Source organism: Oryctolagus cuniculus, chromosome 10 (genome assembly GCF_964237555.1).
Source record: "Oryctolagus cuniculus chromosome 10, mOryCun1.1, whole genome shotgun sequence".
In the NCBI taxonomy this organism is placed as follows: Eukaryota; Metazoa; Chordata; class Mammalia; order Lagomorpha; family Leporidae; genus Oryctolagus; species Oryctolagus cuniculus.
The window spans coordinates 51,612,803-51,634,771 of record NC_091441.1 but is presented as its reverse complement, the minus strand read 5'-3'; the positions used below and the strand labels follow the sequence as shown (position 1 = coordinate 51,634,771).

The 21,969-nt window shown below is 41.3% G+C and overlaps 2 protein-coding genes across 12 annotated transcripts in view; both read right to left on the bottom strand.

The window, feature by feature from the left end:
* Window positions 1–6,197, bottom strand: part of SS18 (SS18 subunit of BAF chromatin remodeling complex) — a 92,290-nt gene extending 86,093 nt beyond the window's left edge. For 2 of the 11 annotated variants that reach the window (XM_051852048.2, XM_070050364.1), the window contains exon 1: window positions 5,353–5,675. In XM_051852048.2, coding sequence (XP_051708008.1) covers window positions 5,353–5,660 — 308 coding nt within the window. In that variant the 5' untranslated portion in view covers window positions 5,661–5,675. Of the gene's footprint in view, window positions 1–2,110; window positions 2,188–5,352; window positions 5,763–5,862; window positions 6,077–6,135 lie in introns of those variants that run through there. The other 9 variants (XM_070050361.1, XM_070050365.1, XM_070050368.1 and 6 more) reach the window with 9 other exon arrangements.
* On the bottom strand, window positions 2,986–5,346 carry LOC127492392 (uncharacterized). Its single transcript, XM_051852058.2, has 2 exons — window positions 4,506–5,346; window positions 2,986–3,071 (listed from the first exon to the last, which is right to left on the bottom strand). The coding sequence occupies exon 1, from the start codon at window positions 5,329–5,331 to the stop codon at window positions 4,657–4,659; it is 675 nt and encodes a 224-aa protein (XP_051708018.2). The 5' UTR covers window positions 5,332–5,346; the 3' UTR covers window positions 2,986–3,071; window positions 4,506–4,656.
* Window positions 6,198–21,969: the final 15,772 nt, after the last annotated feature.

Sequence of the window (21,969 nt, the reverse complement as noted above, 5' to 3'; positions counted from 1 at the left end):
AAATGATAGTGTCTTGAAAATTATGTGTTAAACAAAATGTTATTAATATTAAATGCACTTATTTCTTTCTAATTGTACAGAAACTTTAAATGGCATCTATTGCTCACATTTATTTTCTACTGGACATTGTAGTTCTAGAGATGTCTGATAAAATATTCAATTTATTCTACCACGCCAGAGTCTACTAAAGTATGCCATTTTCTCCAGACATTACCACTTCAAAATAAGAAAGTATGGTTCTTAGGAATGATAAACAGTTCTTTTATTAAATAAAAGCTCTCTCATCAGTATATACAGATACAAACATACATCTTACAAATCTGAATATCAAACTCTTCTACAAACCAAATTATAGACAAAACTGAAATCACGTTTTTATGATGTAGAGTAAGGAATATAAGAAAAAACTGATACCCACTCCCCTGACAAAGAAATTTTTCTTTTGCAAAAACTCAAGAAAAGCCACACAAAAACTCATTCACAAATGTTCACAAAAACTTATACACAAATGTTCACCATAGTATTTTGAACCAAGAAGGGAAAAAAAAACAAATGTCACCATTAACAAATAAATAAAATGTTGAGAAACCTGCACATTGGAAGATAACCTGGCAATAAAAAAAGAAATAAACTACTTCAAAAAGTAAGTGACAAATGTCAATCAAAACACAACACATACAGGGTACACATGTGGCCTAATAAGCCACTCACACCCTACATGTAAGTGCCTGGGTTTGATTACTGCCTCCAGCTCCAGATTCCAGTTCACTAACGTGGACCACAGAAGGCAGCAATGATGGCTCCAGTAGTTAGGTTCCTGCCACCCACATGGGAGACCTGGATTCAGTTTCTGGCTACTGATGGCTGCAGGCATCTGGGGAGTGAACCAGTCCATAGGAGCTTGCTCTAGCACACACTCTTCTTCTTTCTGTGTCTTTCAAATTAAAAAAAAAAAAAAAAAAAAAAAGATAATCTACAAGGGGCATTCAAAAGGTTCAAGAAAAATGCCTATTAAGAAAAATTGCAGGCCGGTGCCGCGGCTCACTAGGCTAATCCTCCACCTAGCGGCACCAGCACACCGGGTTCTAGTCCCAGTCAGGGCGCCGGATTCTGTCCTGGTTGCCCCTCTTCCAGGCCAGCTCTCTGCTGTGGCCAGGGAGTGCAGTGGAGGATGGCCCGAGTACTTGGGCCCTGCACCCGATGGGAGACCAGGATAAGTACCTGGCTCCTGCCTTCGGATCAGCGCATGCGCCAGCCGCAGCGCGCCAGCTGTGGTGGCCATTGGAGGGTGAACCAACGGCAAAGGAAGACCTTTCTCTCTGTCTCTCTCACTGTCTAACTCTGCCTGTCAAAAAAAAAAAAAAAAAAAAAAAAGAAAGAAAGAAAGAAAGAAAGAAAAAGAAAAATTGCATGGATTTCAAAATGTTTTTGCACCTAAATGAACTTATTTTTAAATTCCATTTCCCATAAACTTTTTTTATTTGACAGCAACAGAAAGAGAGAGAGACAAAGTAAGAGAGATCCTTCATCTGCTAGTTCACTCCCCAAACGGCTACAACAGCCAAGACTGAGCCAGGTTAAAGCCAAGAGCCAGGAACTCCATTTGGGTCTCCCACATGGGTGTGAGGGCCCAAGCACGTGAGTAATCTGCTGTTGCTTTCCCAGGTGCATTAGCAGAGAGCTTGATGGAAAGCAGACCAGTGGGGAGCTCATGTTAGATTCACCATAGGCGGCAGCTTAACCTGCTAAGCCACAACACTGTCCCCACCACAAACTTCTTGAAGTCCCCTCATACTGTATGAATCCATTTATATGCAATGTCACAGTTGACAAATCTATACAAAAAGTAGATTAGTGATTGTCAGGGAGTGAAAGATTAGGTGGAATGGGAAATGGCCACTAATGGGCATGAGATTCTTCTGGGGATGAAGAAAATGTTCTCAAATTGACTGAGGTGATAGCAGCACAACTTTATCAATGAACCTAAAAACACTGAATTGTACATTTTACAAGAGGTTAAATGTATGTGAATTATGTCTCAAAGTTGTAATTAAAAAGAAAAGTAAAAAATTAACAAAAACGTATCACAAAAGTTTCATTTCAATCTTACTGAGAGCACTCTGAGGTCTTTCCTTTATTCTGATAGTCCATTATACACTGAATAAGATGGTTATTTTCGTCCAACATCTGAAACAAAATTAGAGAGTTTATCATAAATCTAGTGCATCAGACAAAAACAAGCCATAAAATTCAGAAAAGGCATCAATACATACTGCTTGAAGAACTCTAAAGTAGATCTCCTACCAAAATACTTTTATCCCAAAAACATTTGCCGTGTGTTATATAAAAACACTTAAGGAAACGGAAATTTTAAAGAAAAATCCCTTAAAACTATTTTTTGTTAATGCTGCTACATGCTACTATAAAAAAAAATTCCAATTAATTTTAATAACAAATAGAATTCTACAGGTCTTTCTCACTTAAAATTTCATCGTAATTTTGTAAAAATTTACAACATGCAGTTCATATGGGTAAGTCCTTTACTGATTTTTTCTTCAGATTTGTAAAAAATGTTTTATCAGAAAACATACAGGATGTTTTTATACAACTATAGCTCACCACAGAAAATCTTATTTTGGGGCCGGCACTGAGGCATAATTGGCTGAGCCTTAGCCTGTGGTGTCCGCATCCCATGAGAGCACTGGCTCAAGTCCTGGCTGCTACTCTTCCGGTCCAGCATCTCTGCTTACGGCCTGGGGAAGCAGTAAAGGATGGCTCAAGTGCTTGGGCCCCTGCCCCTGCACGGGAGACCTGGAAGAAGTTCCTGGCTCCTGGTTTCAGATTGGCCCAGCTCCAGCTATCGCAGCCACTTGGGGAGTGAACCACCAGATGAAGATCTTTCTCTTTGTCTCTGTTTGTCTGTAATTCTACCTCTCAAATAAGTAGAAATAAATAAAATCTCAAAAAAAAAAAGGAAAATCTTACTTCACATCTTTGGAGTGGTATTATGTTTAATCAACAATGTTTTAATATTTCTGTTCCAATTTTTCTCCTTCTGAATTAACTGAAGGCTAGAAGAAGAATGTGAATTTGTTTTATATTTGAACATTTAATTACCTGTTACCTGTAATAACTTTAGCAGTTAGGACTAAAAATTATGAGTTCAAGTTGTCTTCCTATCATTCTAATTCTTTGTAACAGTAAAGAAAAAGCCTATCCTTATCCAGAATGAAGTAAATATATGAAACTGCAGCCTAGGAGACAGCTAGCTAGTGTTCAAGTTTTGTAAAAGTATAGTTTTGTGATTCTCCAAATCAGAATAATCAAATACAATAAAATCAATGCATGTATAAAATACTTATTATTAGACTGAATTTGCCTTATACTTCAATTTTCTTAAACGTTTATAAACAAAAAATTGGTTTATAAATCTATCCTAACAATCTAAATCAATCTTGCCTTCAAGAGGTAAATAATTTATCTAAGCAAAGTGGCACTGAGGAAACAGAGCAATTAAAAGCCCCGTTAGTTTTAGTGCCAACTTTGTTATTCCAAAAATATTCAACGAAAACTCCTAAATTTTCAGGGGCCCTGAATATCAAGGAACAGGACATGTTCCTTTGGAACACAATCAACCCTTCTAGGATTCAATGAAAGAAATGAGGCACAATACCATAAATCACTCTCAATTTAGTTAATTTAACTTCTTAAATTAAAAGCAAAGATCTATTTAACACTTTGATTTTTCTGAGCATGAATCATAATCTTCAACTGCAAGGGAAAAAATACCAACATGCCCTTCTGATAAATCCAACTCTGCCTTTAACAGAATCACTGGATGTGCAAAAAAAAAAAAAAATCCTTAAAAATGCAGTAATTCAATCTCGAACCATTCCTAAACCTAACAAACATCAACATTAGAGGATCTCTCATTTCTCCACACTCTCTCACACTATAGAATAAGGCAGTTAGTTTGGAATTCATTTTTCTCTTATCTGATGATGAAAAATAACTGATCAGCATCACACCGGAATTAATCACTCCTGATGAGTATCGTTAAGATTTACAAAAAATTTTTAATAAAAATAAAAGCTAAGGACCTTCCTAAGGCAAACATAAAAAGCGTGAACCCCTCCAGAACATGCTTTACAAATGTGTACATGGAGCTGTTCCCCAGGCTGCAGGCTCAGCCCAGTGCACTATAGGAAAGCAATGCATTTCCAGTTACTGCCAAGCCGGTTGGTTCAAAAAATAAAGCAACAGTTGGGCAAATGTCAAATGCCACACTACAAAGAAGCTGACAGTAAACAGAAACCGATTAACATAATCTATAGGAGCACAATACTAAAAGCTGACGTTTCCTCTGTTTTCATCGTTGTTCTAGTGCATTAAACAAACAGATTTAAACTGCTAAATTCAGCGAGTTAACTTCTGAAAGTCTAGCTCCCGAAAATTCAGAATGCAGCCTCGCTCCTAGGCAACCAAGGTAGAGGACCATAAAGAACCTTTGTGTCCCCAATTGGAGCAGCACGGCAGCGGCGGCGGTAGCACTTATCCTCTAAAAAGGACGCGGCTCCTGTGCATTTACCACGACTTCAATAATTGGTCGCAACTGTCTCCGCCACTGTAAGCCCCAGCAAGGCAAGGGACCATGGCTCAACACACAGCCTCAGCGCCTACAACAGCGCTTAACAGATATTTGCAGGACACGTAAAGAACCAGGGGTGATCCCGAAGGGAAAACGGGGTTCCGGGTGTAGCCCCAAAGTCCATGAGGTCCTTCCTCGGCCGCCCCGTCAGGCTCTACTAGGGTTCCCTGCAGGGTCCGCCAAGTTCTCCAGAGAGCTCCGCAACTCGGCCGGAGTTCACAGGGCGGCGACCCGCACTCAGACTTCCCCTGGCCTGCCGCGGGACCCGAGGTCGGGTCTGCACCGAGCCGCCGCGGCGCGCGGGGCGGGGCGACGCCAAAGTAACTCCGGAGCCGCGCGGGGCCGCGGGAGGCTCCGCGGCCGCCCTTCCCCGCGCGGCCGCAGCCGCCGCCACCGGGCGCACGCGCCCCGCCGCCCAAACGCCGCCCGCCCCATCCCCAGAGAAATCGGGCGGCGGTTGCTCGGGCTTTTGTGCCTGCAAGAGCTAGCTTAAAAGCGCGAAGAACTCGGTGAAAAAACCGGTTCGCCCTCTTCCGCCACCCACTCAGGCAGAGCCCGCGGCTCGGGTTCCCACACACGGCTGCTTCCCAGCAGGCCCGCCTCCGCCTCCGCCCCCGGCCCGGCCGACTCCCGGCCCGGCCCTGCCCCCGGTGTCTCTCCCAGAGGCGGGGTGGGCCTGGCATCCCCGACCCGCGAGGTTTCACCTTCTGGATTGCAGCGGGAGTGATCTCCCCCTTGCCTCGCTGCCTCGGGGCTGCGAACGCCACAGACATGTTGCCGCCGTCACCACTATCGGCAAGTCCCGAGCGCTCAGGGTGAACGGCAAACTGGGGGAAAGACGCCGGCCTCTCGGGCTGAACCACCTCGGGAATGCGGAGAGGGGGGATGCTCCGGTGCCAGGCAAACAGCCGGCCGTCCCGGCAGACAAGGGCGACTCCCGCTTCATGCACGTCGTGTGTCTGCGTGTGTCTGAAGAAATGGAGACCAACAGAACTTCTCCGTCCCTAACCATCCGCAGTCCATTAACCTTTCCCTCTCAGCACACCCCCGTTCCTCTGCGCTAATGGTAGGGCCGCGCCCCAGTCCTCCCTCCGCTTCAGCGATTCAGGAAATGGTCCCGCCGCCGCGGGAGAGGGAGAGGCTGGGGCCACCCCTGTCACAGGAAATGCGAGCGGCCCGAGCCGGCCCGCCCCTTTCGCGCGGGTGCAACTTGCCTCCCTCTCCGACACTCGGAAGCCTCCCGCGAGCTGCGTTTCGGCGCTGAGCTTTAGAACAAGTTTAGTTTTTCCAACTTCATCCTTACCCCCTCCTGGGAGCAAGCGGCCGCCGCAAGTTGTCCGCAGAGCCCGGAGACAGGAGGAGGACGGTCAGCGGACTCGGGAGTCCGTGCAAACCCGTGGAGCATCTGCGGAGATAAGGCAGAGGTGGAAGGCGAGGTGAACGCGGATTCGCTGGTTTAAACGGCCCGGCTACGCCCCAACGCGCACCTCACCGTCCACGGTCTCGCTTCGTACTCCCAGTCGTGCCTAACAATTGGAAAGTCACCCTGACCCCAAATCGGGACACCAGGGCGGTGTTCAGCACTCAGGGACAGTCGGCCAACGAGACTGGACGACCGCAGAAGAACTCGCTTCTCTGGGCCAACCCTTTGGTAGAAATGTGGGTCGATTTCGTTCGACTTGGGTCTTCAGAATTAATCTTTGAAATAGGTCCCTCCTCATGTTTCTAGTTACACACTTAGTGACTAGTAAATAAAGACCAGGCTGTCAGGCTTCAGGTCAGCGTGAGGGGGGAAAAAAGTTTTCAAATTACGTAAAGAACAAGGGCAAATGTGCATAATGTATTGCTGTGAATACTTAACCTGGGAATATATACTCCTACATTAACACACAGGGAAAGTTTATATAAAATGTTACCCAACATGAATAAAGCTCAAAAAGCAATATTTGCCCTAAGAAAAACTAGCAAACAAGAGACTGAGAATGACAGTGCACTCAAGGTAGAACGGGAAGTCTGGATTGTGCTTTAAAAAGACCTAAAACATGAAAACTCAAGCTAACTTAAGAATGAAGGGAAGAAAGTTCATACCCTTACTAATAGTAATTATTCGGAGGAATTTAACCGTTGTCTTTCACTGTCCGAATCCTTGAAGAAAACTCTCTGCTTTATTTGGACTTAACTGTAATCACACCAAATTGGGGAAATTTGTTTTGAATTCAGAGCAGAATTCAAATCTTTCTACCACAGTGGTTGTACAACGCCTGGCATTGCATTGTCATGTCTTGATGTTTACATAAAAGTACCTTGGTAGTTAACTATTCAGTAGGAAAAATGAATAGTTCTTAAATAGCCCTACTGCTCCAGTTCTGTCCACTTGACAGATAGCACTGAAATCTCATAAAACAGCATCCAGTAGGAACAACTGAATTTCTGTATCTCAGTTTAAAAAGACTCCTGTTCCAGGGAGGCACCCAGAGATAGTTATCTTCTTTTTTTAAATTACATTTCTAACAGTGGTCAGTGTAGATCAATCATTTGCCTTTTGAAGCAATCAAGAGACTGGATAAACACGATTGAATGATGCTATAGACAAGGCAATGCCAGCATACTCTTTTACAGTAAAACTCAAAAGTAGTACACTATAATAATTTAAAGGGTAGTATAGTAAATGGGTACTGAGAATCAGTTATGAGTGTCTGAGGTAGGTAGAAGGGTAGGGGCAAAGGCGCCCAAATCCCCCATGCATAAAAACTACACCCTTTTCTATGATTGTATGTTTGCCATAAAAATGTGTGTATATGTGACCATGATATAAGATGGGTTGGGAAGCATTGGGTCTAGTCAGAAATTATTTACTTGAGAGAAAACACTTTTAAAGGACCCTACCTCACTCCCAAACTGCTGTGATACAACCCAATCAATTGGCCTGAACTTCCTTTATTTTATTTATTTGAAAGAAAATGTTACAGAGAGAAGTAGAGGCAGAGAGGTCTTTGATCTGCTGGTTCACTCCCCAAATGACCACAACAGCCAGACCTGGGTCCATCTGAAGCCAGGAGTTAGGAGTTTCCTCAGGGTCTCCCATGTGGGTGCAGGGCCCAAGGACTTGGGCCATATTCTGCTGCTTTTCCAGGCCATAGCAGAGAACTGGATCAGAAGTGGAATAGCCAGGACATGAACCAGTGCCCATATGGGATGCCAGCGCTGTAGGCCAGTGCTTTATCCTGTCACTTTTAAGAGATCTGAGCTAGGAGATATAGTAAGGCATTCATTCGTGCATGTGCGCGGTGGGGCTACATTCTGAGAAGTGCATCCTTAGGCGATTTCCTCACTGTGCAAACAAAGAGTGCCCCTACACAAACCTAGATGTTATAGGTCAATCATTGGATGTGACCTCTTGATGTAATCAAAAGACTGGGTAAACACAAGATGTCTGAGGTTGTTGCCAAATGCAACCTGGCATACTATTTAAACTTTTTTTTAAGTAGAAATATACTCCAAACAATAGTATGGTAAACACATAATCCAGTAACATGACCATTTGCTATCAAGTATTATGTACTGTACATAAGACTATATGCTGTACTTTTCTGACTGGCAGAGCAGATTTGTTTACACTAGCATCACTACTAACACATGAGTAATGCCAGCACTGTGACATTACAACTAAGACATCAGTGGGCCACAGAAATATTTTGGCTCCATCATAATTTCATAGGACCACCATCACATATGTGGTTCATTGTTGACAGGAACATGGTACTTAGGAGAACACAGTAAAACCTGTTTCATTTCACCAGTAGTTTTGAGTGGAATACTGAGGTAGATTGAGTGGTAGCAGAGTTGGGAGGAAAGGAAGAATAAAGAGGCCTCACCATTTAGTAAAAGAAGAAAGGTAAAATGGATGTGGGAAGTTAGCTGAAGCCTGAGAAATTACTCAGGGGACTTAAAAATAAGCTACCCAGCAACCATTTTCCCAACCAGATAAAATCAGTCATGTTGTTTACACTGATCTTGGATTGAAACATCTGAAGAAAACATAGAGGTCACATAGATGGAAAATTTCTTGGATTAATCCTAATGGAGAACATACTGAAGGTCAGAGTAAGTAAAATAATCTGCGTGAACAGTTAATCCTCAGTTATTCACACTAATGAATGTAAAGTCAGCAGATTTAAATAAAAGTAATGAGAAAATTGTCCACGTTTGATTTTTAAATAGGTTTCAACAATTAATGTTTTAGATGAATGTGTTTATATTCCTTAAATATATTCCAGTGAACTGATGAAGTACTTCTGAAATATTTTCAGTATTCAGTGGAACTATATAATCATGGCATTAAAATTGCCCTCGCACTAAAATATAAATGTGCAGATAACTGAGAAAACCCTGCTTTCGTAGAAGCATTTCTCTAATCCGTGTTGTTTTATAATTAATAGAACATCTGTACTACCAAATTTGCTGATATTTTAAGTCCCTGTGCTACCATAAATTCTAAGAATACATTGGGAAGGCACAGACAAAGCCCGTCTACTCATAATTGGGCTCAGAGCAAAACCCCTAAGGTAGTATCTTTCAAAATATTTCTGCTCACAGTCTCAGTGGCATTTGATGAGTCAATTTGAGTTGTGGCTTCCACAGATTTCAAGACTATAAGGAGAACCACACACATCTATATATTTATATAATTATTATTTCAGAAAAGAACAAATCACCTTTCTCAATTCTCCATAAATGACTTTTATTTTTGAAATTCCAGAAGATTTCATTCAAGATAGTCTATAAGAAAACCTATGTGGGGAGGAGGAGGGGACTAGCCTTGTGGCACAGAATGTAAAAGCTGCTACCTGCAATGCCAGCATCTCATAAGGGCACAGGTTCCTGTCTCGGCTACTCTGCTTCTAATCCAGCTCTGCTAATGGCTTGGGAAAAGCAGCAGAAAATGGCCTAAGTACTTGGGTCCTGCCACCCATTTGAGAGACCCACATGAAGCTCCTGGATCCTGGCTTTGGCCCGGTCCAGCCCCTGCTGTTACAGCCATCTAGGGAGTGAACTAGCAGAGAGATTGATCTCTCTCTCCCCTCCTCGCGCCTCTCTTTCTGTAACTCTGCCTTTCAAATCAACAACAAAATATCTTTTTTAAAAATAAAAAAAGAAACTATCTGCAGCACTGTCATCTCTCCTTACAGTATCCAACACTGGATGAATTAAGGCTGAATTGAAACAGTTGTATTTTGGAGGGTGATACATAAAAGTATTGCTTTTCTTATGTCTTTAAAAGATTATTTATTTGAAAAAGTTACAGAAAGAGAGGGAGTGAAAGAGATCTTCCATTCATCGGTTCACTCCCCAAATGGCTGCAACGGCTAGGGCTGGGCCAAGTGGAAGCAAGGAGCCAGGAGCTTCATCCAGGTCTCCCATTAGGTGGCAGGGGCCCAAGCACTTGGGCCCTCTTCTTCTGCTACTTTCCTAGTCATATTAGCAGGGAGCTGGATTAGAAGTGAAGCAGCCAGGACTCAAACCATCATCCATATAGCATACTGGCATCATAAGTGGTAGCTTTAGCTGCTACACCACAATGCCAGCCTCAAGTGTTACTTTTGTAATAGAAATAGTTTCTAAGTGAAGCTCTATCCAAATTTAACTCACCATGAACAGTACATATATATATATATATTTGGAATTTCTACTTCTACTTAGGGTGAAACACTGTACAGGTCATTTTCATACCTCACTTGCCCTCCTGAAAAACAGGTCCCTTAATAAAAAACCACTGAAAACAATAAAGTTTATTTAGCATTTATTATACACTAGCCGCTGTACTAGTTATTACCTTACATTAGATTATTTAGGATTGTCTCAATTTTAACAGGCAAAATGTGTAAAAACACATAGGATATTGTAAGTTACAAGTTAAAGTTTTATACATAATAATGTAATGAGGAAAATGTACATTTTAAAACTAAAAATCATCTAAAGTACTTGATAGTGCAGTCCACCTATGAGAAATTTCCTGGCCATAATTTAGTGACAAAATGTTCTTTCTTCCCATTTAGCATGCCCTGTGCCCTTGTGCATGATATACTGTTGCCATGCCCTCAGTAGAATATAACTATTCGTAAAATACTTCACAAATAATGGACAGAACTATAATATATGTTAACTAATTTCCCTATGAATGAGTGTGGTAAGTAGAAGATGACCAGGTTCTAATCCTATCCTGGAATTTGTGATAACATTAGATTACATGGCAAAGTGGGATTAAGGTTCTAAACTATGATATGGAGATTACACTGAATTATCCAGGTGGGCCCAATGACAACTCTTAAATGAGAACAGTGAGGCTTAAGAGTTAGAATCGGGGCCAGTGTTGTGGCGGACTGGGTTACATATCCCACATTAGAGCTCCAGTTCAAGTCCCGGCTGTTCTCATATGAATAAAAGAAAACAGTATGTAAAGGGTTCAAAATTATCTGAGTTTTCAGGCATTCATTGGAGCTGTTGGAATATATCCCTAGTGGGTAAGAGTGGACTGACATAAATATGTTGCTTTAAACTAGTTAATTTGTTGGAAAAGCAACAGGAAACTAATTACTTGTTTTCTAATACTGATTGAGGATCCCTAACCCAAAATCAAAAATGCTTTAAAGCCCAAAATTTTTTGAACAAAGACATGATGTCACAAGTGGAAAATTATGCACCTGGCCTTACGTGATATATTGCAATCAAAATGCAGGTGTACTAAAAACAATATATGAAATTATATTCCTTGGGGCTGGCATTGTGGCACAACGAGTTAATGCCCTGGCCTGAAGCTCCAGCATCCCATATGGGTGATGGATGAAGACCTGGCTGCTCCACTTATGATCCAGCTCTCTGCTGTGGCCTGGGAAAGCAGTACAAGATGGCCCAAGTCCTTGGGCCCCTGCACCCGCATGGGAGACCCAGAGGAAGCTCCTGGCTCCTGGCTTCAGATCGGCACGGTTCCGGCTGTTGCAGCCAATTGGGAAGTGAACCAGCGGATGGAAGACCTCTCTCTCTCTCTGCCTCTCCTCTCTCTGTAACTCTGCCTTTCAAATAAATAAATAAATCTTTAAAAAAATTATATTCCGAGGGGGCTGCCACTGTGGCATAGCGATTGAAGCCACAGCCTGCAGTGCCAGCATCCCATATGGGCACCAATTCAAGACCTGGATATTCTACTTCTGGTCCAGCTCTCTGCTATGGCCTGGGAAAGCAATAGAAAATGGTCCAAGTGCTTGGGCCCCTGCACCCACATGAGAGACCCAGAAGAAACTCCTGGCCCCACCCATTGCAGCCATTGGAGGAGAGAACCAGCAGATGGAAGATATTCCCTCCCCCACCTCCTCTCTCTCTGACTCTGTAACTCTGCCTTTCAAATAAATAAATACATCTTTAAAAATTTTTATTCAGGCTGTACATTTAAGAAATATAGAGACATAAATGGATTCTGAGTTTAGACTTGGGAACCACCCCCGAGATATCTCATTAGGTATATACAAATACTCCAAAATCCAAAAAAAAAAAAAAATTAAAGATTTATTTATTTGAGAGGCAGAGTTACAGACAGAGAGAGGGAGAGACAGAGAGAAATGTCTTCCATCCACTGGTTCACTCTCCAAATCACTGCAACAGCCAGAGATGGGCGATCTGAAGCCAGGAGTCAGGAGCCTCTTCCGTGTCTTCCATGTGGGTGCAGGTGCCATCCTGCACTGCTTTCCTGGGCCATTAGCAGGGCACTGGATCAGAAGTGGAACAGCTGGGACTCAATACAGTACCAGTCCCAAAATCCAAATCCAAAACTTTTATGGGCCCAAAAAATTTGGATAAAGAGTATTCAACCTGTGTAGCATTTATGTGACAATTTGATAATATGCAGTAAAATACTGACATTTTTTAGTGCATAACAAATTATCAGGCCAGCACTGTGGCATAGTGGGTAAAGCTGTCACCTGCAATGCTGGCATCCTATATGGGTGCCGGTTCGAGTTCCAGCTGCTCTGCTTCTGATCGAGATCTCTGCTATGGCCTAGGAAAGCAATGGAAGATGGCCTAAGTCTTTGGGCCCCTGCACCCTCATGGGAGACCTGGAGGAAATTCCAAGCTCCTGGCTTTGGATCGGTGCAGTTCCAGCCACTGTGGCCATCTGGAGAATGAACCAGTGGATGGAAGATCTCCCTCTCCCTCTGTCTCTCTCTCTCTGTCTCTCTCTCTCTCTCTTTTTGCCTCTGCCTCATCTGTAACTCTGCCTTTCCAATAAATCAATAAATAACTCTTTAAAAAAAATTATTGTCCTTCTATATTAAGCTAAACCAGTCATATAATTAATAAGAAAAGTAACAGTATAATATTATTGGGATGATAACATAAAGATATAAAAATCCATGATTTAAAAAAGAAAAAAAATTGGCTGGCACCATGGCTCACTTGGCTAATCCTCCGCCTGCAGCGCCAGTACACCGGGTTCTAGTCCCTGTTGGGGCGCTGGATTCTGTCCTGGTTGCTCCTCTTCCAGTCCAGCTCTCTGCTGTGGCCTGGGAGTGCAGTGGAGGATGGCCCAAGTGCTTGGGCCCTGCACCCGCATGGGAGACCAGGAGGAAGCACCTGACTGTAGCGGCCATTTTGGGGGGGGTGAACCAACAGAAAAGGAAGACTTTTCTCTCTGTCTCTCTCTCTGTCTAACTCTGCCTGTCAAAAAGAAAAAAAAAAAAAGAAAAAGAAAAAGAAAAAAATCCATGAAAAACACAGCACAAAGAGTAGATGAAATTAAAACTGTGTTGTTCTTATACTTTACATGAAATGGTAGAATGCTATTTGTAAATATACTATAGGAAGTTATATATTCAGATTTCTATTTTTTTAAGATTTGCCTTTTTTTGTTTATTTATTTATTCGAAAGAGTTACACAGTGCAGAGAGAGGTAAAGACAGAGATATGTTCCATCCGCTAGTTCACTCCCCAACTAGCTATGATAGACAGAACAAAGCTAGGAGCCAAGAGCATCTTCTGGGTCTCTCACTTGGATAGCAGGGGTCTAAACACTTGGGCCATCTCCTGCTGCTTTGCCAGGCCATTAGCAAGGAGCTGGATGGGAAGTGGAACAGCCAGGACACAAACTGACGCCATAATGGAAATGCCATTATCTCAAGGGGTAGCTTAACCCGCTACCCCACATATGCATATTTCAACACCATGAGTAGTGGGTCTCAAACTTTTGGGTTTCAGAAACCCTTTGCGTTCTGCAAAATTGTGTGCCTCAAAGACCCTTGGTTTAACTAGGTTACAGCTCTCAATTTTTACCTAATTAAAAATGAAAACCTGGAAACTTTTAAATATAAGCAGGCACTCCATTAGCTGTCAAAGCAATGATATCTTCACACATCATGTAGCCTCTGGAAAACACCATTGTTTACTCATTAAAGAAAAATGAATTTAAGTAGGAAAAAACAACTAATTCACTGCAAAAAATATTTAACATCTAAAGCTTCTAGAAGATACCAGAAAACCACCAGGGACCCCAAGATAATACTCCTTAAGACCAACAAGATTATAAAATAAAATAAAGAAATATTATCTTTTAAAAATTGATATACCTCTTAAGTCAATAGAGAAAACAAAACAGAATACAGTTAGCCCTCCTTAGCCACAATTTCTACAAAAGCAAATTCAACTACGTTTGGATCAAATATTCAACAAAAATTATGTGTACCAAACATAAACAGCTTTTTTCCCATGTCATTATTTCCTAAATATAGTGTAACAACTCCTTATACAGCATTTACATTGTATTAGGGAGTGTAGATAATCTAGATATGATGTAAAGTATATAGAAGAATGTGCACAGGTTAGATGCAAGTACTATACCATTTTATATAAGGGACTTGAGGATTTATGGATTTTTATATTCTCAGGGGTTCATGCAACCGATCCCCCAAATACTAAGGAACAACTGTACTAAAAATATTTAAGAAATTGAAGAGAAGTCAGAAAAGTAAAGGAAAAATGTAAGGAATAAGTGTGATAAATACAAAACAATAAGATGAAAGATTTCAACCATGGAAACTGATAATTGCATTAAATATAAGTGGTTTAAACACTCCAATTAAATGGCAGATTCACAGAAGCACTTTATTCAGAATTTTACCTCAGAAATCCCAACCCTCCATAAAAGCAACAAAAAAAATGAAAAAAATTTAACCAACTTTTGCAGAAATTCAAAATTAACCAAAGCTCACAAAGGCTAGTGTTTATTCAAGAAAACTATTGGATATCAGTAAGAATGGCAAGCTTTGTGCCCTAAGTTGGCCTATATACACCTACCTCTCTCAGGATCCATGGTATGTTTAAAAACTAGCAGACTCAAAATCATGGTCAATATAAAAATAAGCAGTATACTGGAGTTGCATTGTAGCACAGTGGGTAAAGCCACTGCCTCCAAGGCCAGCATCCCATATGGGCGCACTGGTTCATGTTCTAGCTGCTACACTTCCAATCTAGTTCCCTGCTATTGTGCCTGAGAAAAGCAGCAGAAGATGACTCAAGTGCTTGAGCCCTTGCCACCCACAAGGGAGACCCAGAGGATGCTCCTGGCTTCAGCGTGGTTCAGCCCTAGCTATTGTGGTCACTTAGGGAGTGAATCAGCAGATGGAAGATCTCTCTTTCTGTCTCTTCTTCTCTATATATAACTCCAAATTTCAAATAAATAAATCTTAAAAAAAAAATGCAGTATACCAGTCATTGGCAGGACAGAACAAATATGAAATTTTTAAAAAAAGCAAACAAAAAATACTGCATTCTCAGAGATTTGTAACACTTATTTAAATCTATTTATTTATTTACTTTGAAAGGCAGACAGACCAACAGAGAAAGAGAGACAGAGGTTTCCCATCCACTGATTCATTCCTCATAGGCCTGCAACAGCCAAGCCAAGACAAAGCCAATCCAAGGACTTAATCCAGGTCACTCACATGGATAGCACCAACCCAACTACTTGAGCTATCTCCTGCTGTCTACCAGGATGCACATTAGCAGGAAGTTGGAATTGGAAGCAGAGCCAAGACTTGAACCCAGGTACTCTTTTATAGGATAGGGGCAACCCAAGCAGCATCTTAACCACTATGCCAAACACCTTTCCCGATTTATAACTATTTGACTTGTCAGGCAGTTTTCTTCAAAAGCTAGAATCACAAGGCATATACTTATTTGGCCTATGAGGCAGTACGAGTTATTTAACATTCATGCTACTTGAAACAGGTATATCATTTGGGATAAACCAGAGGCTGCTCCAGAAACTTAAAAACTAAAGGCGTAAGATGTACATGGGTGACTTATTTTCAAAAGCTCTATCATATTACTAGAGATCTAGAAGGCTATGAGCATATGTAGAGATATGCATTTACCCTGAAGACTTGCAAAGGCCCTGATCTCATTTTTGTTTGACTTGAGGCTCTGAGAAAGCAGGAAATTAAATTACTAACTTCATAGGGCATTGAAATTATCTCCCCAGCACATAGGTAGAGTCCTTGACAAAGGTAGACAGACTTATTGTTTCAAGGCATCTTTTTAGTCTTCAACCATGCATCAGATGACCACTAAGCAGAGACCTTCAACAGAAAGCTACCCCAGGAAAATCATAAGCAAAGAGAAACAACAATAAACTTTGGAACAGAAGTTTCTGACTTCCATAATTACTATAACACTTAAAATGTAAACTTCTCAAAAAAATTATCCAACATATAAAGAAACAGGAAAATGTGGTCAATACGCAGGGCAGGAAATATATCGATAGAAATTGTTCCTGAGGAAATCCAGATTTTAGAATTCTGCTAAGGTGTGCCTTGGGAAGCAACAGTGATGGCTCAAGTACTTGGATCTCTGCCACCTATATGGGAGCCCAAATTGAGTTCCCAGCTCCTGGCTTTGGCCCAACCCAGCCCTGGATATTGTGGATATTTGGGGAGTAAACCAGCAGAAGGAAGATGTCTGGCTGTCTGCCTTTCAAATTAAAAAATAACAATAATTAACAGAATGTATAAATATTTTTGATAAAACAGTCTATATTTTAAAAATATTATAACACTAAAGCTGTACCTCAAAAGTCTCAAAAATAATTTGATCAAATACTTTTGACAACTCAAAAAAAATAACAATAATTAGAAAAAAGTATGAAAGCAACATCTTACCCAAAGGAGAATAGGACATTTTTTTTTTTTTTGAGCTAGCAGTACAGGAAATCACACACATATATTTTGTTTAATTTTTTTTATTTGACAGGTAGAGTTACAGACAGTGAGAGAGATAGAGAGACAGACAGAGAGAAAGGTCTTCCTTCCGTTGGTTCACCCCCTAAATGGCCACTATGGATAGAGCTACACCGATCTGAAGCCAGGAGCCAGGTGCTTCCTCCTGGTCTCCTATGCAGATGCAGGGGCCCAAGCACTTGGACCATCCTCCACTGCCCTCCCGGGCCACAACAGAGAGCTGGACTGGGAGAGGAACAACCAGGACTAGAACCCAGTGCCCATATAGGATGCCGGTGCCACAGGCGGAGGATGAACCAAGTGAGCCATGGCGCCAGTCCCTAAATTTTTTTTTTTTTTTTTTTTTTTGAGGGACAGAGAGACAGTGCTCCTATCCTTTAGTACACTTCCCAAATGCTACAATGGCTGCAGTTGGAGCCAAGAGCTGGAAAGGCAATCCATGTCTCCCACAAAGGTGGAAGGAACTCAATTACTTGAGTCATTACTTTTGCCTCCCAGGGTCTGCACTGGTAAGAAGCTGCAAACAGGAGCTAGATCTGGGAATCAAACCCAGGCAGTCTGATACAGAACATGGATGTCAACTGCTGGGCTAAACATCTGTTCCATCTCTTTCTTGAACTATATTGACCTTAATGTAAGGTCTAGAGTGTGCTTGCCTCAACATGAGGTCCATTTAGAGTATTAAGGTACTTCAAAAACAAGAAGTTTGTGAATAAGAGAATTAAAAAGGAAGTTTATTCTGGTTCAAAAAAATTTAAATTCATGGATAGTATTTTCATAATACACCCCCTCATATGCATAGCTTGAATTTTTTTTCCAGCAAAATAAACTAACCTTTTGAAGTACCTCATGTTTTACACAATGATAATATTAGCAAGGATAATGTCATCCTCACATCCAGGGCTAGTATTTCCACAAACCGAAGGCAGCATCACTCTTAAATAAATTCTTCCCAGTTGCTTCAACAGAATGCTTAGGGAAGATCAGGAAATGATGGGCTGTTCCAAGCTGCCATATGTGATTTAGACAAGTACAGCTTTTCAGTATCTCCCTCCACCCCATGCGCGGAACGTGAAGGAGGAAATTAGCTAAGACCAACTTCTCCAAATGATAAAATGCACCCCAAGTCCTTGCTCACCCACATATCCCCAGATAGAAGTTATGACACCTTAATTATCCATACATTTTATCAACCCATAAAGTGACAGCAGGAACACAAGTAAATTCACCTAAAAGATAGCAGTGAAAAAACTGAATAAAAGCTCAAGCCTTCCTCTGGAGAATTTAAATTAATTTTTTATTTCACAAGAAGCTGTTTTTAGGGGTACAGAAGCCCTAAGAGCATTTGGGAGATGCTGTTTTACTGGGTTTTTAATACCCTTTATTCTCCTTACTGGTATTACTGGTGGTAGTTTATAGAACAAGAAACAACTCTGTTAAGTTTTGGGTAAGGAGGGTTATACACATTTTGAAAAAAAATCTCAGATTTCTATTTTTATGCTTAACATTTTCATACAACAGGCTTTTTTAAATAACTGGAATTTATCCCGAATAGGGAAAAACTACTTTGCTAAATTTAGGCTGGAAGATGATAGAGTTTCTATTCTTGTGTTTAATTAAAAGCAAGTATTTCTAAAAAAAAAAAAAAAAGGAAGGCAGTGGAAGACAACCAAGTACTAGAACATCTGTCACCCAAATAGCACACTGGGATGGAATCCCTAGTTCCTGCCTTTGGCCTGGTCCAGCCCTGACTGTTGTGGCCATTTGGAGAAAGAATCAATGGATGGAAGATCTCTTTCTGTCTCTCCCTTTCTCTCTGACACTCTGCCTTTCAAATAAATAGATTAAAAAAAAAAAAAAAAGCAGAGCTAGCACTCTGCTAAAGTGGATAATGCCATAATGCCACCACCTGTGGTGCTTGCATATGGGCACCGGTTGGAGTCCCCGCTGCTCCACTTCTAACTCACTTTCCAATGCACCTGGGAAAGCAGCAGAGGCCGAGAGCCCCAGCACCAGCTTTGTAGAGGGAGGTGAGACCAGAATGCAGCAGCCCAAGCCACTGGCAATAAAGCTTCAGGAAGAGCCTGATGTGACTCTGGCTTGGAGCCCTGTAGGGGACAATGTACCTGCCAACCTAGAGAGAAAAAAATGGGTGCACATTTCTCTCTCGCTGACCACCTGGCACCAGCATCCTGTAACTAGCTGAGAGGGGGCAGGTGCCATTTTGGACATACCTAACAGCTGTGCCAGCTTCTATCAACACATCCAGCAACCAGCAGAGAGGAAACACCTGATTTTGGTTGGGAAAACTAAGAGGGGCTGGCTGCTCGTAGAAAACCTAAAGAGACCCATAACCAAGATAGAAATTGAATCAGTGATAAAGACCCTCCTAACAAACAAAAGTCCAGGACCAGATGGCTTCATTCCTGAATTCTACCTGACATTTAAAAACTAACTCCAATTCTTCTCAAGTTACTCAAAACAATTTAAAGAGAGGGAATTCTCCCAAATTCTTTCTTGAGAGCTTGTTTGGAGGTTCTAGCAGGGGAGCGCAGCTACTCGTATACCCTTGACCGAAGACCGGTCCTCCTCTAGCGGGGATGGTCGTCCTCTTCGACCGAGCACGCAGCTTCAGGAGGGACGCACATGGAGCGGTGAGGGAGGAAGGGGACACCCGCCTAGCCAGCCAGATCAGCCGAATCAACCCTGGCGATCAATGGGGTGACAGATGTCGCAGCCAGATCGCCCTCACATCCCCAAATTCTTTCTACGAAGCCAGCATCACTTTAATTCCTAAACCTGAAAAAGATGCAACAGAGAAAGAGAATTACAGACCAATTTCCCTGATGAACACAGACACAAAAATCTTCAACAAAATTCTAGGAAATCAAATCCAACAACATATCAGAAAGATAATTCACCCAGACTAAGTAGGATTTATCCCTGGCATGTAGGGATGGTTCAACATTTGCAAATCAATCAATGCGATACATCACATTAACAAAATGCAGAACAAAAACCATATGATTATCTCAATAGATGCAGAGAAAGCATTTGAAAAAATACAACACTCTTAGAGATGAAAACTCTAAGCAAATTGGGTATAGAAGAACATTCCTCAACACAACCAACAGCCTTTGTGTACACAGAAAATGCCACAGCTGAGAAAGAACTTCTAAGATCAATCCCAATCACAATACATACCAAAAAAAAAAAAAAAATCAAATACCTTGGAATAAATTTAACTAAGACGTCAAAGATCTCTACAATGAGAATTATAAAACATTAAAGAAATAGAAGATACCAAAAAAAAAAAAAATGGGAAAAACTTCCATGTTCAAGGATCGGAAGGATCAATATCATCAAAATTTCCATTCTTCCAAAGCAACTTACAGATTCAATGCAATACCAATCAAAATATCAAGGACATTCTTTCAGATCTAGAAAAAATAATTTTGACATTCATATGGAAACACAGGAGACCCATATAGCTAAAGCAATCTTATACAACAAAAACAAAGGCATTTTTCAAAAGAAGAAATCCAAATGGCAACAGACACATGAAAAAATGCTCAGGATCACTAGCCAACAGGGAAATCCAAATCAAAACCACAGTGAGGTTTCATGCACCCCAGTTAGAATGGCTTTCATACAGAAATTAACAAACAAATTCTGCCAAGGATGTGGGGAAAAGGATACCCTAATCCACCATTGGTGGGAATATAAACTGGTAAAGCCACTGTGGAAGACAGTATGGAGATACCTCAAAAATCTGAATATAGACCTACCATATGACTCAGCTATCCCACTCCTAGGAATTTACCCAAGGAAAATGAAATCAGCACATGAAAAAATTATCTGTACTCCCATATTTATTATAGCTCAATTTGCGATAGCTAAGATACAGAGTTAACCCAAATGTCCATCACCTGAAGACTGGATAAAGAAATTTTGGGATAAGTACATCATGGAATATTATGCAGCAGTAAAAAAAAATGAAATTTTGTCATTTGCAACAAAATGGATGAAACTGGAAAACATGATACTTAGTGAAATAAGCCAGTCCCAGAAGGACAAATATCATATATTCCCCCCGATATGTGGTAACCAATAGAGCACCTAAAGAGTAATCTATAGAAGTGAAATTGACACTTTGAGATGCAATGACTTTGAATAGCCCTTGTCTCGATTGTTGAGGCACAGTTTTTTTATACTATTTCTTGAACCCTTTACTTACTATAGAGTTAATCTTCTATGTACAAAGTTAATTGAAAATAGATCTTAGTAAAAAATAAAAATGGGGGGGGGGGAGTGCTGTGGCACAGAGGGTTAAAGTCCTGGCCTGAAGCACTGGCATTCCATATGGGCACCGGTTCTAGTCCCTGCTGCTCCTCTTCCTATCCATCTCTCTGCTATGGTCTGGGAAAGCAGTGAAAGATGGCCCAAGTCCTTGGGCCCTTGCACCCACGTGGGAGACCCAGAAGAAGCTCCTTGCTCCTGGCTTTGGATCGGCGCAGCCATTGCGGCCATCTGGGGAGTGAACCAGCAGATGGAAGACCTCTCTGTCTCTACCTCTTTCTGACTCTTTCAAATAAATAAAATAAATCTTCTAAAAAAATAAGAATAGGAATAGGAGAGGAAGGAGGAAGAAGGGTGGGAGTCTGGCTGGGAGGGTAGGTACAGTGGGATATTGTATTTATGAAATGCATTAAGTTTGCGTAAGTTAGATAAAAGAGTTCAGGGGGGAAAAGCCACATGATCATCTCATTTGACACGGGAAGAAAAGCCTTTGAAAAAAATTCAACAGCTTTCCATGACAAAAATATTCAACAAACTAGGAATACAAAGGAACTTCCTCAACCTAATAAAAAGTATCTATGGACAATCTACCTCCTTAATGGTGACTGTTTTTTTTCTTTAGATCAGAATGAAACAAGAATTTCTACTCTTGTAATTTCTGTTCAACTCTGCAGGAAGCTATACACATGGTAATAAAAAATATAAATAAAAAACATGTAAATGCATTCAGATTGGAAAGGA